At 38.0% G+C, this 17927-nt stretch overlaps 1 protein-coding gene across 2 annotated transcripts in view; it reads left to right on the top strand.

The window, feature by feature from the left end:
* LOC126412342 (rho GTPase-activating protein 10) overlaps positions 1-17927 on the top strand; it is a 571369-nt gene that overhangs the window by 537739 nt on the left and 15703 nt on the right. For both annotated transcript variants that reach the window (XM_050081890.1, XM_050081891.1), the window contains 3 exons: positions 254-457; positions 5588-5864; positions 11717-11836. In XM_050081890.1, coding sequence (XP_049937847.1) covers positions 254-457; positions 5588-5864; positions 11717-11836 — 601 coding nt within the window. The remainder of the gene's footprint in view (positions 1-253; positions 458-5587; positions 5865-11716; positions 11837-17927) is intronic.

Here is a 17927-nt window from a genome sequence, read left to right as displayed (position 1 = left end):
CTATATTAAAAGTGTGTTAAATATTGGTCATTGCAAGTTTCCACCAAACAAGGTGGAGTAGCTATAGCTCATTGGATTCATGTGGTAGGAGCCTGTCTGCTTCATATTGCTGTAATGCAGCAATAACAAGGGCTGCAGCATTGTTATTGACAGAAGTGTTGTTATTAATCTTTTCAAGCTTTTATTTAGTTTATTTAGTGAAAAAATATCATTAATTTCCACCTGAAGAAATAAAAGGTTTAACTTTTTGCAGATATTCCGGACATCCCCAGAGCCATCTGAAATACCAAATCTACCTGCAGCTACACAGATACAACCACAGCTTGGGATGGCCACTAATATTGCTGCTGCTACAAATGGAGGCATTCCTCTACACCATAACCATAACCACAACCATGTTATACCTCCACCTAGAGCAAAGTATGCTCATCAGCAGTCATCACACGCTGTTGCACATGTATGTATAATTACATTTTCCAAATTTAAAATTTGACATAACGGGTTTTGAGATAATTCTTCTTATAATAAATAGAACTCCCCAATACTTACTTCAAGAGTGAAATGAAAATGCTGTGAACAGAGACCCTATTAATGACAGATTTTAAAATAAATTCAAGCGTTATAAATTTTGATGTAAAGTGCTTGGTGTTTACTCATTTATACTGATTTGAGTTAGCACTTCATTTTTGAAACTAGAATTGTTTTCATCTTTCGATGCTCTAGTATTATGTAAGTCAGCTAGCTGTCTTGCAGGGTGAAAAAACTAAGAGGGCCTCATATGTCTGTCTTGAAGTTATTTTTCTTCTTCTTCTTCTTCTTCTTCTTCTTCTTCTTTTCTTTCTAAAAGCTGCATAAGGTGCAGTTTGCTTGACCAATTCAGTTACTTCTTTTGGGACACTTGGACAAGAAGGGCAAATACAAATGTTTGAGATAATCTTGAACACAGTGGTCTTGCACATTTCAGTCTGTAGATTACAAAGCTACTAAGCGTAAGAGAAAATTCTGTTTTTCCTCTTAACATAGTGAAATGGAACTGTGCTTCTGCCGTTTTGAACTTTCGAGATATAACATTGAGGACTGGACATTAGAAAGTTGAAATCTTTGTATAGAAAAGACCTGGCAACAAGTGCAATCTTCTTTAGTATTATTTGTCTGAGCTTTTCAAAAGTATGTAGTTCCTGTGTAAAGTGTTTTTCTTTAGATGCATAAAATAAATACTTACAGGCTTAGGATAGTAAATGACTTCCCCATATAACAATGTGCTTTTTAAAATGTTTTGTGGTACTAGTTTTTTCTACCATCATTTCTCACAAGGAGAGGTCACAGGCATGGGATCAAATGTTTGAAACCAGCTATATGGTGATGTAGGTCAGGGCACTAGGTGTCATACGCTGCAGCTTTTCACCCTGATAGGCCTTCCTTTGTGAGTAACAAGTGCATAAAAATTTCATAATTTGGTTTTATTTCTCAAGAGCTTTAAAGGCGAGCTTTGCACAGACTAGTGGTACAATGTAATGGTGAACATATCCCTTCATTTCATATGCAGAAGGTTGTGGGTTTGTATCTCCTCAGGTGCTTTGAAATTTTTTACTTTTTAATCTTAAAATGATTTTGATCATTATTTTTGTACAGTTAGTGGTTTAAATGTACTTTTTTATTTCTGTTCTTTTGTTACACTATTTTAGTCATTGTTTGAACTTCATAATTTACTGTCATGTTTTCTTCTCTTCGTGCTTTTTCAATTTGGAATCTGTGTGCATGTGAATTTAATTATTTCAATATAATAGAGGGAAACATTCCAGGTGGGAAAAAATATATATATAAACAAAGATGAGGTGACTTACCGAACGAAAGCGCTGGCAGGTCGATAGACACACAAACAAACACAAACATACACACAAAATTCTAGCTTTTTAAATATTTAAATATGTCTGCTTGTGTCTGTATGTGTGGATGGATATGTGTGTGTGTGCGAGTGTATACCTGTCCTTTTTTCCCCCTAAGGTAAGTCTTTCCACTCCCGGGATTGGAATGACTCCTTACCCTCTCCCTTAAAACCCACATGCTTTCGTCTTTCCCTCTCCTTCCCTCTTTCCTGATGAGGCAACCGTTGGTTGCGAAAGCTAGAATTTTGTGTGTATGTTTGTGTTTGTTTGTGTGTCTATCGACCTGCCAGCGCTTTCGTTCGGCAAGTCACCTCATCTTTGTTTTTATATATGTGAATTTAATTAGTTTTATTTGTATCTCTTAATATTTAAACTTTTAAAATGGGTGATCTATTTGTTAAGAACAAAAGATAAAATAATCTATCTATATTGACCGTGCAATAGTGTCAAAAATGTGTGTTTCATTAGAAAATGTTCATTTTTTTTTAAATGGTGATTGTCACACAAACAATTGAAACACAATTTCTTGTTGCCCTATGTACAAAATAATAAAGATGAAAATGTAAATGAAAGAATGGATTGTAAATAAAATTGAATTCAAGAATGAACGCAAATAACATAAATGAAAATACAAGATGATGAAACAGAAGAAATTAAATTGAATACATAATAATTAAAATCACATGAACAAAATTCCAAGTGAAAGGAGAATGAAAGGAAGAAAAAATAAGGGCAAATAAGAAAATTAATATGTTGATTAAAATTATGTGAATAAGGATTAGGAAGAAAATGTTGCACTTAAACCAATTAATTGAGTACAAATAATGATCGAAATCATTTCGATCAAGATTAAAAAATAAAAACATTTCAAATCACTTGATGACATATGAACCCACTACTTTTTGTGGGTGGCAAATGAACATTAACCATTACTCTGTACCACCAGCCTGTATATCACTGCTATTTTTAAAGCTTAAGAGCAGCAAGTGCAATCAAGAAATTTTTTTGACTATGACTCGTAAATGAGGGCCCACTAGCATGGATGCCTGCAGCTTGTGGTACCTTGAATCGTAACATACACAATCGTATGGTTTCCAAAATTCAGTCCCAAACCTGGGACTTTCCCTTATCAGTATTCCAGAAAAAGATATATCTGATTCAAAGAACTTGAAGGTGTAACAATTTTTCATTTATTGTTGTGGGACTACTGCTGTGTTTCATTTTCAGAAATATCCATTTAGAAAAATTATTGGGAAAGGGAATTTCCATTCAAAAATTTGTTAAATTCTACAAAGGACAGATGGACTGGACAGTACTTACTTTCAGGTAGCACATCTCCAGTGTATATTATTCAAGCCCATGAAGATGAGTGTACTTAGTATTCATAGTTTAAAAAATTACAGCTTACGTTTTGTGGGGAGAAAAGGGGAAGAGGTTGGAAGAGATTGAGTTGAAGAAAGCAGTGCAGTAGCAGCAACAGCAGCAGTAGTGGTTTCCATTCATTTTGAATCTATTCATAGTTAGCGCTTTTGAATTATTTATAGCTGAGTCTACATTTTAGCATCAAATTTTATTCACCTCTATATCACTTTCACAAAAATATTGGTCATATCCTGGTATTACAGTTTAAGAACAAAAACATAATTCATATGTGCAGGCATTTAAGAACTTCGTAGCACTAGTTTGACAAGGATGGAGCAGTTAGTTGGCCATGGCCTCGTCGCGTTGGGAACCATCCTCTTGCCTTTAGTAATTTAGAGGGTAACTAGATGGGGTTAGGGTTTTCATGTGCCCAGCTTCAAGGGCAGTCTGTTGACAACAGTGCAGCCTCATCTGGTTTATCCCTCGTGTACAATATTATTTTGTTTATGCATTTTTCAAAAGAAGCTATTTCACAGTATAAAGTGCTTGTGCTACTCTTGTTCATTTATTTCTCAACTCTAATCCCTGTGCACAATGTACACAAATTATCAGCTGAAGTCAGGACAATGACAAAATGGTTGATTTACATTTTCTATACCAGAAGTTCCCATTAGTCTGCCTGAATCACTGCACATGCTGTCAAGGGGTGTAGGATGAGCTGAATTCCTGATCAGTTCTCGGGCAAATCACCTTATCTTACACCCAGTGGCATGTACATCTCGAAAACAGTGATATGCATCGCTCTTGTATGGATACTATCTTCTTTTAGAATATGAGCTTAGAAGACCTGGAAGTATTCTGGTCTCAGCACGGTATCAGTAAATGATTGAGAATGAAATCTTCGTCTCCTGGATCACTGGAATGATAAAATTACATTGCAGCATGTGCATTCTCCCATAACTATACTTATCTCATCATTCAATATTAAATGGCTCCCATCTGATATAACAGTATTGTGGAAAGGAAAGCTGCTACTCACCAAATAGAGGAGATGGTGAGTCGCAGATAGGCACAACAAAAAGACTGTCACAATACAAGCATTTGGCCAACAAGGCATTTGTCGAAAACACACACACACACACACACACACACACACACACACACACACACACTCACTCTCGACTGTAGCCTCTGGCACCTGAAGCCACACTGTGTGTGTGTGTGTGTGTGTGTGTGTGTGTGTGTGTGTTTTAATTCCAGTGAAGTCCTTTTTGGCTGAAATCTTACTTGTTTGACAATATTTTTGTTGTAACTATCTGTGACTCAACACCTCCACTATATGGTGAGTAGCAGTCTATCATTAATCATAATATTGTTATTGTTCCTTGATTTTCCATTGTTTGATACTACTAGATGAAGTGGTGCTGAGGTTAGCATACTGGACTTGCATCCAGGGTGGTTGCACTTCAATTTCCCACTCAGCCATCCAGATTTGGATTTTCCATTGTTTCCTTAAATTGCTTAAGGTTAATGTTGGAATGGTTCATTAAGAAAAGATACACTCTTTTTATTAACTGAATACAAACGGTCAGAGGAATGTCTTCATAAATTACATGATCGATTCAAGCATTGTCCATCAAGTCAGATGGTGCACTGTTTAAGGTACTGCTCTCATATTTGAAAGGAGCAGGGTTTATATAAAGGAAAAAAGGTTAATTCATGTTCGTCAATGAAACTGAGGCCTCTACTTCGCTATGGTACTGTTGAATCACATAGATAAGCATGCAGGCACAGAAACGTATACTATTTATGTAAAGGCTTCTGATTTCTGTTGACTGTGGACTAGAACAAGATAATATTGGGTGAAACATTTAGAAAAAATGGAATGGGATACCTTCTTAGTTGTTATTCCAGCTTCCTCTTCTATTACTTCAAAGTGTACCTGAATTCGAAAACAAGGGTAGGAGTTTGTTAGATCTTTTTGGGAGAACAATCTCAGCAGTATTCATCAAGCAGTTTAGGGAAATATGAATCTGAATGCCCATGGGAAATATAAAGCCTATTTCTACTGAATGTGGGTCCAGTGTATTAAGCACTATGCCTCCTTGATCAGTTAATTCGTTGGTGGCTACCTAAATTTTGATGTGAAATGTACCATATTTTAACATCAAGATCTTTGGGTACCAATAGATTATTGACATATCAAAAACTCTGAGATGGCGATGTAGGTTACCTGATGTAAGGACCAAGTTAAATGGAGGTTCATAGGTTAGACAAACATTTCTGCTTTTAAATATGCTGACACTGTGTTAGTGAAACTGTATTTTCTCTTGGAACAGCTTGTCCGCACATATGACACTCCAACGCCTGTATCATTGGGAGGAGGAATGAATCACGTAGGAATTACTGGGCCAGGGTATGGTATCTCACCGACCCCGAGTGCACATACGACTGGTCTTCCTGCTGCAGCTCATCATAAGTTGCAGCCTTCCATTGTGTCAAGTCGAGTCAGTCCTTCCAGTGTTTCAGCTTTTTCTGAAAGCAACCTGCTGAGTCTTGGGCATCCGTCTTACCACAGCTACCACTCCAAGCCCCATTATTTTTACAGCACAAGGGGTGAGTATGTTAATGTATTACACAAAGTTATCTCTTTGAGAACTTTCTTAAAAGAGATACACATATGATTTTACTTTTTGTGCTTACATTACATGTTAAAAAATGTTAATTCACCCTCACCTCTCTCTCTCTCTCTCTCTCTCTCTCTCTCTCTCTCTCTCTCTCTCTCTTCTGCAATCATAAAGCAAATGAGAGGAGAGGAAAGGGTCCAGTAAAACAGGACTAGTTTGAGACCAGATGATGGCAGATAGCAGGAGAAGATAGGCCAGGATTTAAATTACTTGCATTCAATGTATCCTATCGACTTGAATTGTCATTTTTCTGATGTGACTTTGATGTTGAATAGTTATACTTGCTTCAACCCTATCTGCTTTGAGGGATGCTTCCAAATAAAGTTTCTTTTAGCTTTTGTTCTGATGTACACTGATAGTCAGAACATTACAAGCATTCCCCTCCTGTGAAAATATTTGTGCTTAGGCTATGTACATGACACACGACATAATGCAAAAGGTATATAACATATGTGATGGAATGGAGAAATTATTCATTTGGCTTCCATGTGGAGAAAGAGGGAAACATTTTGTTTGGATGCCAATAAGAAATCCTATATTGTCATTGCATGGCAGCTTACAGTGATTATCGTGTAAATGTTGAGTTTTACCTGGTTTTCACATGTTGATGGTATTACTGTCAATCAGAAACAGTTAGATGACCGTGGAATCACTCATAGATATCAAGGCTTTGAATGTGCTTAATCCAAGATCATAGGTATCAGAAGTCTAGCTGACTGTGGATTATATTACTCTTGGGGAAAAAAGTTTTTAAAGTATAATTTCTTTGCACATAATTGAAAATGGTCATATGAAATGGGCAGTCCATATTTATAATCCACTTTAATTGATCACATTATCAATTACTATTTTAATGGACATGAGAACATTATAATTGGACTACGAAAATCAGAAATAAGTTACCTGGTCAGCTAGATCCAGTTTCCTGTTAAATGTCGGAAGGCACATACCTCTGCACCAAGAGAACACTAACTCAACATGTGAACTGTGGGGTGTGCACCATCCAGTGATTGCAGTATTGATAACATTTGGGATGTGTTTGTTACAGTTACAGGGGCCAAATTGTAATCTGTGGAATGTATAACAATAATCATCTTCATCATTATTATTATTTTTATTATTGTTTCGCCCATTTGCATGCCACCATAGTTGATTTCTTCCCAACAAATTCGGCATTTTCCACAGACACCATTATCTGTGTCTTAGGGGTAAAAGAATGCTACTGTGCTTCTTTCACAATTTATTATTAATGTTACTGCAAAACCTAGGTTTTGGGTTATAATCCCATTTTCAAGTACACTACTGATTCCCAAAGATGACAAGGCAGAGATAAACATCTCAACTTCTTAAGGTATCAATCCATAGCTTAATATAAAATTACGTTAGTGACGATTTTTTAACAAATTACGTAATTACACAATTCGGCACTTACCCTAACATGACAGGACTAAAGTTATTCACCAACCAAGAACTTTTTAACTATGATGGACTGGGGCGCAAAGTTTTGCTTATATCCTGGGGTTGTGATCTCATCTAAAAGAGATGAATAATTGAATTGGATTTGCTAATTTAATAATGATGGCTAGAGGACAAATGTAAGGATGTAGAGGGTTATCTCACTAGGGATAAGATAGATACTGCCTACAGGAAAATTAAAGAGACCTTTGGAGAACAGAGAACCACTTGTATGAATATCAAGAGCTCAGATGGAAACCCAGTTCTAAGCAAAGAAGGGAAATCAGAAAGGTGGAGGGAGTATATAGAGGGCCTATACAAGGGCAATGTACTTGAGGACAATATTATGGAAATGGAAGAGGATGTAGAGGAAGATGAAATGGGAGATATGATACTGCGTGAAGAGTTTGACAGAGCACTGAAAGACCTGAGTCGAAATAAGGCCCCGGGAGTAGACAACATTCCATTAGAACTACTGACGGCCTTGGGAGGGCGAGTCCTGACAAAACTCGACCATCTGGTGAGCAAGATGTATGAGACAGGTGAAATACCCTCAGACTTCAAGTAGAATATAATAATTTCGATCCCAAAGAAAGCAGGTGCTGACAGATGTGAAAATTACCGAACAATCAGTTTAATAAGTCACAGCTGCAAAATTTTAACACGAATTCTTTACAGACGAATGGAAAAACTGGTCGAAGCCGACCTTGGGGAAGATCAGTTTGGATTCCGTAGAAATGTTGGAACACGTGAGGTGATACTGACCCTACGACTTATCTTAGAAAATAGATTAAGGAAAGGCAATCCTATGTTTCTAGCATTTGTAGACTTAGAGAAAGCTTTTGACAATGTTGACTGGAATACTCTCTTTCAAATTCTGAAGGTGGCAGGGGTAAAATACAGGGAGCGCAAGGCTATTTACAATTTGTACAGAAACCAGATGGCAGGTATAAGAGCCGAGGGGTATATTGAGCAAGCAGTGAAGGAAACAAAAGAAAAATTCGGAGTAGGTATTAAAATCCATGGAGAAGAAATAAAAACTTTGAGGTTCGCCGATGACATTGTAATTCTGTCAGAGACAGCAAAGGACTTGGAAGAGCAGCTGAACGGAATGGACAGTGTCATGAAAGGAGGGTATAAGATGAACATCAACAAAAGCAAAACGAGGATAATGGAATGTAGTCGAATTAAGTCGGGTGATGCTGAGGGAACTAGATTAGGAAGTGAGACACTTAAAGTAGTAAAGGAGTTTTGCTATTTGGGGAGCAAAATAACTGATGATGGTCGAAGTAGAGAGGATATCAAATGTAGACTGGCAATGGCAAGGAAAGCGTTTCTGAAGAAGAGAAATTTGTTAACATCGAGTATTGATTTAAGTGTCAGGAAGTCATTTCTGAAAGTATTTGTATGGAGCATAGCCATGTATGGAAGTGAAACATGGTCGATAACTAGTTTGGACAAGAAGAGAATAGAAGCTTTCGAAATGTGGTGCTACAGAAGAATGCTGATGATTAGATGGGTAGATCACATAACTAATGAGGAGGTATTGAATAGGATTGGGGAGAAGAGAAGTTTGTGGCACAACTTAACTAGAAGAAAGGATCGGTTGGTATGACATGTTCTGAGGCATCAAGGGATCACCAATTTAGTATTGGAGGGCAGCGTGGATAGAGTAGCATGGAGAGCTGCATCAAACCAGCCTCAGGACTGAAGACCACAACAACAACAACAACAACAATTTAATAATAGGTGTGGGGATATAAACATCTGTCTTTTAAATTCTATAATTTCTAATTGGTTGAGTTTAGCCCCCTTTTCCTCTGTGTGTTAAGACTTGTACGTCTATTATGTATTTGCGCTTATTGTGCAGTCAATGTTCTGCAAAGGCTGAATCAGGCTTCTTCAATATCCAGCTTCTGTAATGTTCTTTAAGCCTGGTGCAGAGTGATCTTCCCATCTGTCCAATGTAGCAAGACTGACACCCGCGGCATATGATTTTATAAACTCCACTTTTTGTGATGGCTGGTTGTTTGTCTTTTGCATTGAACAAGCAACTACCTATTGTCTGAGGGACATAGAAAAACACCAAGAAACCCTTTGCCTTCAAAATGTTATTTATCGTATTTGATGTTTTCCCTATAGATGGTAATCTGCGCCATTTCTTTTCCAGTTTGTCTGTGTTTTTCATTTTGGACAGCATGGATCTGGCTTGCTTCTTCATCTTTTTACCTAAAATTTTAGCAGTCATGTTGAGGTTAAAGTCATTAAAGTTCCTGGTCAGAATCTTCTTGGGACATGTGGATAGAAAGGAGACAGTGGATCATGTGGGGGGATGCTGCATGTTTATAGGTTGTAAGATATGAACCAGTGGCACACTGATATAAAGGTCAGCATGGAGTTGGGGGGGGGGGGGGGGGGAGCATAAATTTCCTGGAAATCAGCTTAAATATAAAGGCAGCAGCCTTAAATTTAATAAAATTTACTGAAAAGATGATTCATCCCTGCTTCCTCCAACATCCTAGAACCTATAAACATGCAGCATTCCACCACAACATCCATTGTCTCATTTCTATCCTTATGTGCCAAGAAGACTTTGACCAGGAACTTAACACAATAAAAGCAATAGCCACAAACAATGATTTTTAACCCCACATCATTGATAAAATTTTAGGTAAAAAGATAAAGAAGCAAACCAGGTCCCTACTGTCCCCGATAAAAAAACACAGACTGGAAAAGAAATGGTGCAGGTAACCTTTTATGGGAAAAACATCCAAGAGGATAAGTAACATTTTGAAGGCAAAGGCTTTCTTTGTGTTTTTCTATGTCCCTTAGACAATAGGTAGTTGCTTGTTCAATGCAAAAGCCATAACAAAAAATGGGGTTTATATAATCACATGGCGTGAGTGTCGGGTCTTGCTCCATTGGACAGATGGGGAGGTCAAGCTGCACCAGGCTTAAGCTGGAGATTGAAGAAGCCTGATTCAGCCTTTGCAGAACACTGACTGAAAAATAACCACAAATGCATAATAGATGTACAGGTTTTACACACAGAGGAAAAGGGGGCTAAACTCAACCAATTAGAAATTTTAGAAATTAAAAATGAGCAAACCCAATTCAATTATTCACCTATTTTAGATGAAATCACAACCCCAGGATAGAGGGAAAACTTAAGGCCCCAGTCCATCGTAGTTAAAAAGTTCTTGGCTGGTGCATAACTTTAGTCCTGTCGTGTCAGGGTAATTGCTGAATTATGTAATTACGTATGTAAATTGTTAAACAATTTTACATTAAGCTATCGAACGATACCTTAAGAAGTTGAGACAATTATCTTTGCCTTGTCACCATGTTTATGTGTGCATTATCATCTTTGGGAAGTAATAATGTACTTGAAAATGGGCTTATAACTCAAAACCAAGGCTGTGCAGTAACATGAATAATAGTGAAACAAGGCCAAAAACAGTGTTTGTTTGCTTAAATCACAATGTTTCACGAAGAACCCACAGTTAATACAATTAAAATGCCACTGTGGTTTCATGAGCAAAATTGTTAATTTAATTTGATTTCTTGTTTCCCAAAACTGCCAAATATTAATCCTAGGGAAGACATTCTGTTTGTTCCAAAGCACCTGTTCAAAATTCACATGCTGTCTCCCCATAATCTGACGGAATAGTTTGAATTGTACCTTGGGTATCATGCTATGTACCTCTGGCCACATAGGAGTGACCAACAGGTTCCTTGCCATTACAAACAACAATTGTTTTGCATGCCTAAGGATGACCAACATGCAGTTAAGTGATTTATGCAAATGCCCTGATGAAACATGTTTTTTCTGTCATCGACTAAATATAATTCTTTTTCTTATTTTGAGAGGAGAACCATAGAGGTGTGATAAAATGAGTAATGTGATGAATAGTATGCAGTGCCCACTGCCACACTAATATATAGCAGAAACAGTATCTTTCTTGGGTCTCGTGTGTCTACTACTACTTGTCATAGTTGATAAAAATTGAGAAAAGACTAGAAAGTTTAAAATAAAACTACTGTTTTGCTGTGCCCAGTAAATGGCAGAAAAGAGCTACAAATTGGAATTTCTACAGCATATGTTTTTCATGTAACAAGCTGATTATTGTTATCCAAGTTGAGAGTTGATGTAAATTTATATTGCACATCACTGAATTCTCCCCATGCAAAAATTTGTGTAATTTGTGTGCATCCATTTTCATTCCAATTTTATTTGTATAAAATAATGAAGCCAAATGATAGAACAGTCTGATTTTAACTAACTAAATAAACTTCTTATATTGTGTGCTCATATTTTGTCATTAGGTAGTCCTGAACGCTTGGATGTCAGCATGAGCAGTTCAACAGAAACTTTGCCTGTCTCTGTGAGGGATGGAAGTGGTAGCCTGGTCCACGTCCAAGACTCACCACAGAAGAATAAGAGAGGTATGTAACATTAAAATGGTGCAGATAAATGCTTTCAATGATTCCACATTTTCATGTTCCAGTTAAAATCAGAATATTACTCTTCATCGTATCCAGGCATTATAAAGTTAGGGATGGACTTTGCAGGAGGTAGCATAATGAGTTCTGTTTTTACTACTTCAAACATGGAGTTGTGCCCAATGACTCAGTTTCGGCAGCTTACTGGTGGCACAGAGGAAGATGATGATTGTTAAAAATGAGGGACATAGATGTTGTTGTTGTTGTTGTTGTGGTCTTCAGTCCTGAGACTGGTTTGATGCAGCTCTCCATGCTACTCTATCCTGTGCAAGCTTTTTCATCTCCCAGTACCTACTGCAACCTACATCCTTCTGAATCTGCTTAGTGTATTCATCTCTTGGTCTCCCTCTACGATTTTTACCCTCCACGCTGCCCTCCAATACTAAATTGGTGATCCCTTGATGCCTCAGAACATGTCCTACCAACCGATCCCTTCTTCTGGTCAAGTTGTGCCACAAACTTCTCTTCTCCCCAATCCTATTCAATACTTCCTCATTAGTTATGTGATCTACCCATCTAATCTTCAGCATTCTTCTGTAGCACCACATTTCGAAAGCTTCTATTCTCTTCTTGTCCAAACTATTTATCGTCCACGTTTCACTTCCATACATGGCTACACTCCATACGAATACTTTCAGAAATGACTTCCTGACACTTAAATCTATACTGGATGTTAACAAATTTCTCTTCTTCAGAAACGCTTTCCTTGCCATTGCCAGCCTACATTTTATATCCTCTCTACTTCGACCATCATCAGTTATTTTGCTCCCCAAATAGCAAAACTCCTTTACTACTTTAAGTGCCTCATTTCCTAATCTAATTCCCTCAGCATCACCCGACTTAATTAGACTACATTCCATTATCCTTGTTTTGCTTTTGTTGATGTTCATCTTATATCCTCCTTTCAAGACACTGTCCATTCCATTCAACTGCTCTTCCAAGTCCTTTGCTGTCTCTGACAGAATTACAATGTCATCGGCGAACCTCAAAGTTTTTATTTCTTCTCCATGAATTTTAATACCTACTCCGAATTTTTGTTTTGTTTCCTTTACTGCTTGCTCAATATACAGATTGAACAACATCGGGGAGAGGCTACAACCCTGTCTTACTCCCTTCCCAACCACTGCTTCCCTTTCATGTCCCTCGACTCTTATAACTGCCATCTGGTTTCTGTACAAATTGTAAATAGCCTTTCGCTCCCTGTATTTTACCCCTGCCACCTTTAGAATTTTAAAGAGAGTATTCCAGTCAACATTGTCAAAAACTTTCTCTAAGTCTACAAATGCTAGAAACGTAGGTTTGCCTTTCCTTAATCTTTCTTCTAAGATAAGTCGTAAGGTCAGTATTGCCTCACGTGTTCCAGTTTTTCTACGGAATCCAAACTGATCTTCCCCGAGGTTGGCTTCTACTAGTTTTTCCATTCGTCTGTAAAGAATTCGTGTTAGCATTTTGCAGCTGTGACTTATTAAGCTGATAGTTCGGTAATTTTCACATCTGTCAACACCTGCTTTCTTTGGGATTGGAATTATTATATTCTTCTTGAAGTCTGAGGGTATTTCGCCTGTTTCATACATCTTGCTCACCAGATGGTAGAGTTTTGTCAGGACTGGCTCTCCCACGGCCGTCAGTAGTTCCAATGGAATATTGTCTACTCCGGGGGCCTTGTTTCGCCTCAGGTCTTTCAGTGCTCTCTCAAACTCTTCACACAGTATCATATCTCCCATTTCATCTTCATCTACATCCTCTTCCATTTCCATAATATTGTCCTCAAGTACATCGCCCTTGTATAGACCCTCTATATACTCCTTCCACCTTTCTGCTTTCCCTTCTTTGCTTAGAACTGGGTTTCCATCTGAGCTCTTGATATTCATACAAGTCGTTCTCTTATCTCCAAAGGTCTCTTTAATTTTCCTGTAGGTGGTATCTATCTTACCCCTAGTGAGATAGGCCTCTACATCCTTACATTTGTCCTCTAGCCATCCCTGCTTAGCCATTTTGCACTTCCTGTCGATCTCATTTTTGAGACGTTTGTATTCCTTTTTGCCTGCTTCACTTACTGCATTTTTATATTTTCCCCTTTCATCAATTAAATTCAATATTTCTCCTGTTACCCAAGGATTTCTACTAGCTCTCGTCTTTTTACCTACTTGATCCTCTGCTGCCTTCACTACTTCATCCCTCAAAGCTACCCATTCTTCTTCTACTGTATTTATTTCCCCCATTCCTGTCAATTGCTCCCTTATGCTCTCCCTGAATCTCTGTACAACCTCTGGTTCTTTTAGTTTATCCAGGTCCCATCTCCTTAAATTCCCACCTTTTTGCAGTTTCTTCAGTTTTAATCTACAGGTCATAACCAATAGATTGTGGTCAGAGTCCACATCTGCCCCTGGAAATGTCTTACAATTTAAAACCTGGTTCCTAAATCTCTGTCTTACCATTATATAATCTATCTGATACCTTTTAGTATCTCCAGGGTTCTTCCATGTATACAACCTTCTTTCATGATTCTTAAACCAAGTGTTAGTTATGATTATGTTGTGCTCTGTGCAAAATTCGACCAGGCGGCTTCCTCTTTCATTTCTGTCCCCCAATCCATATTCACCTACTATGTTTCCTTCTCTCCCTTTTCCTACACTCGAATTCCAGTCACCCATGACTATTAAATTTTCGTCTCCCTTCACAATCTGAATAATTTCTTTTATTTCATCATACATTTCTTCAATTTCTTCGTCATCTGCAGAACTAGTTGGCATATAAACTTGTACTACTGTAGTAGGCGTGGGCTTCGTATCTATCTTGGCCACAATAATGCGTTCACTATGCTGTTTGTAGTAGCTTACCCGCATTCCTATTTTCCTATTCATTATTAAACCTACTCCTGCATTACCCCTATTTGATTTTGTGTTTATAACCCTGTATTCACCTGACCAGAAGTCTTGTTCCTCCTGCCACCGAACTTCACTAATTCCCACTATATCTAACTTCAACCTATCCATTTCCCTTTTTAAATTTTCTAACCTACCTGCCCGATTAAGGGATCTGACATTCCACGCTCCGATCCGTAGAACGCCAGTTTTCTTTCTCCTGATAACGACATCCTCTTGAGTAGTCCCCGCCCGGAGATCCGAATGGGGGACTATTTTACCTCCGGAATATTTTACCCAAGAGGACGCCATCATCATGTAATCATACAGTAAAGCTGCATGCCCTCGGGAAAAATTACGGCTGTAGTTTCCCCTTGCTTTCAGCCGTTCGCAGTACCAGCACAGCAAGGCCGGTTTGGTTATTGTTACAAGGCCAGATCAGTCAATCATCCAGACTGTTGCCCTTGCAACTACTGAAAAGGCTGCTGCCCCTCTTCAGGAACCACACGTTTGTCTGGCCTCTCAACAGATACCCCTCCGTTGTGGTTGCACCTACGGTACGGCTATCTGTATCGCTGAGGCACGCAAGCCTCCCCACCAACGGCAAGGTCCATGGTTCATGGGGGGGGGGGGGGGGGGGACACATAGATAACAGAAACAAAAAAAAAGTTGAAGAATTAATGTTACATGACAAGTAATGCCACACTCAGAAGGAGGTAGTTCATTGACCCTCACCCCCGGATTGGCGTCAGGCTTCAGAGTTATCATCTATCTTTTTACTAAGTGAAAAGTTCTGCACTTCTAGGATCTGATTGAACTAGCTGACTATGGAAGTGTGTTGCTCCACAATCAAAGTTTTTGTGGGATTTTTTCCAATTTTTAATCAGGATGACTAAAATTATGTTCCGGATCACTTGCTATCTGCACAGATGGTTAGTAGAACAACAGTGATTCAACACCACAATATTACACACTAAACAAGCAAGACCCTCACGCAAAATTAAATCAGCCCAAAATTTAAATATTAGAAAAAATGAGTTATATAATTTGAGTTTACTTTTACTGTCAGTAATATGCATTGAAGGAATTGTTAATTAATCTCTGATCACTCTTTCTACTTAAGAGCAACATTATTACTTTACATTGCAGTTTAATTGGAGATATTTTCTATTGTTTTCTGACATAGTCAGGTTGGAGATAACCAACATATAAATGTAAAAATTACATATTCTCATAAATAATCCTGTATTAGCCAAGACTGCAAAATTTATTTGAATTACGCTAAATAGTTTTTCGGCTAAAACACCTAGCCATCTTCAAGTCTGAAACTTTATAGAAAATTACGCAATTACACATGAGGGAGATTAGTATGTGATAAACTGTCATTATGACAAAGGTTATGCAAAGTCAGTACATACCAAATATGACAAAGATTGCTGCATTGGCAAGCCGGTAAGAGACACATTGTCATCAGTTAACTACATGCTTGTTCTTAACAGCATTCATAGCACAACCTTATTGTACATGTACAGATTGATGAACATTAACAATATTATGAAAAAGAAAGTTGCTACTTACCATGAAGCAGCGATGCTGAGTCGCACAACAGAAAGAGTGTGACTATTTTTTTCCCTCTATCTGCGACTCAGCATATCTGCTAAATGGTGAGTAGCAACTTTCTTTTTCATAATTTGTTACATTTCATCTTGGATTTTCCATTGTTTGGTGGACATTAATATAAACATTGTTTAAAAATATACAAATAAATAGAAAATAGGGTACAGTGTGTCGCTGTACCACGTAATTCATCCCTGAATGTGAGAGATCATTGTACATGTTGCACAAGAACATTGTATCAGCTAGTATCCATGTATGAAGAGTGCATATCACAAAGTATTAGACACATATATCCCCTGTCACCTAGCTTCAGTAAGTAACTGAAAAATATACCTGTGTCAGGGCAGGCAGAAAACTGACTGATGTTATGTGCTAGAGCTTACAGGAGAACTACTTGCCAGTAGGTGTCACTGCATTTATAGTACATTAATTCAAGCAGAAGAATGGTTGTATGAACCAATTAATGATGTATACAGAATGTTATAATAATAATTTTAGTTAAAGAAGTGGAGAAGCCCAAATAACAACAGGCAGCATAAGTGTAACATACACTTGTATTTCAAAGTGACAAGATACCAATAGATGGCATGTAATGTAATTCAGAATAATAATAACAAAACCTATATTATCATAACACTAAGCTATTACTTGTAACTAATCTGAAGCATTGAAGCATCCAATATTAAAGGATATAAAATCATACGTAAGTGAGGTATGAACTGAGACCCACTTTGCTTCATTGTCAGAATGTAAGTTAATGGCATAGGCAGTTGAGAAGTGTATGAATGGATTGTGTGACAGCATTCATAACAACATTGTTCACATAGTGAATATTATATAATTTGAGGCACTTGTAAAACTTGGGCATCATTTTAAATACATTGTTCAGTTACATTAATATGACCACCACCTATGTTGGACGTCATTGTGCAATAACCAACCACAGATGGCAGGTAGCAGCAATAGCAGTGGAGGGTAAGTAAAACTTGTCAGGGGGGATGTGGAAAATAGCACCGTTGTTGTCGTGTTGCAGATACGGAGCGATTTATCGGATGTCCAAAAGGGCATGATTGTTGTTTTTTGGACCAAGGGTGTAAACTGTTCTTGTGCCACTGTGGTTAAAGTGTACCATGCATGGCATAATGGCGCTGTCCAAAACCAGCACCGAGGCAACTGAGTTGTATCACAAGCCATAGATGACAGGGGTGAACACTGGCTGCAGAGAGATGTAGGGGCAAATAGATGCTCAACTTTTGAGTAACTGATCACTCAGATGAACCAAGGGCATGTCAACAGTGGTTCCTCATTCAGCGAATGTTGCTGCTTAAGGACTTCCTCTCCAGGCACCTGGTTCATTGGTGATGAAGGCTGAAACTTAAAGGCCATTACCACAGCTGTACGTCTACTGGTTGGCAACAGGTGGCCTTTCCAGATGAATCACATTTTATGCTACACAGGACTGCAAGGAAACATCCTGCAATAATCGTTGGAAGGGTCTATGCTGGAGGAGAGAGTGTTATGGTCTGGGGAATGTTTTCGTGGCATTCCCTGAG

The sequence above is a fragment of the Schistocerca serialis genome, chromosome 7, assembly GCF_023864345.2.
Source record: "Schistocerca serialis cubense isolate TAMUIC-IGC-003099 chromosome 7, iqSchSeri2.2, whole genome shotgun sequence".
Taxonomy (NCBI): Eukaryota; Metazoa; Arthropoda; class Insecta; order Orthoptera; family Acrididae; genus Schistocerca; species Schistocerca serialis.
The sequence above is the reverse complement of the archived record's forward strand: the minus strand, read 5'-3'. Positions and strand labels throughout refer to the sequence as shown.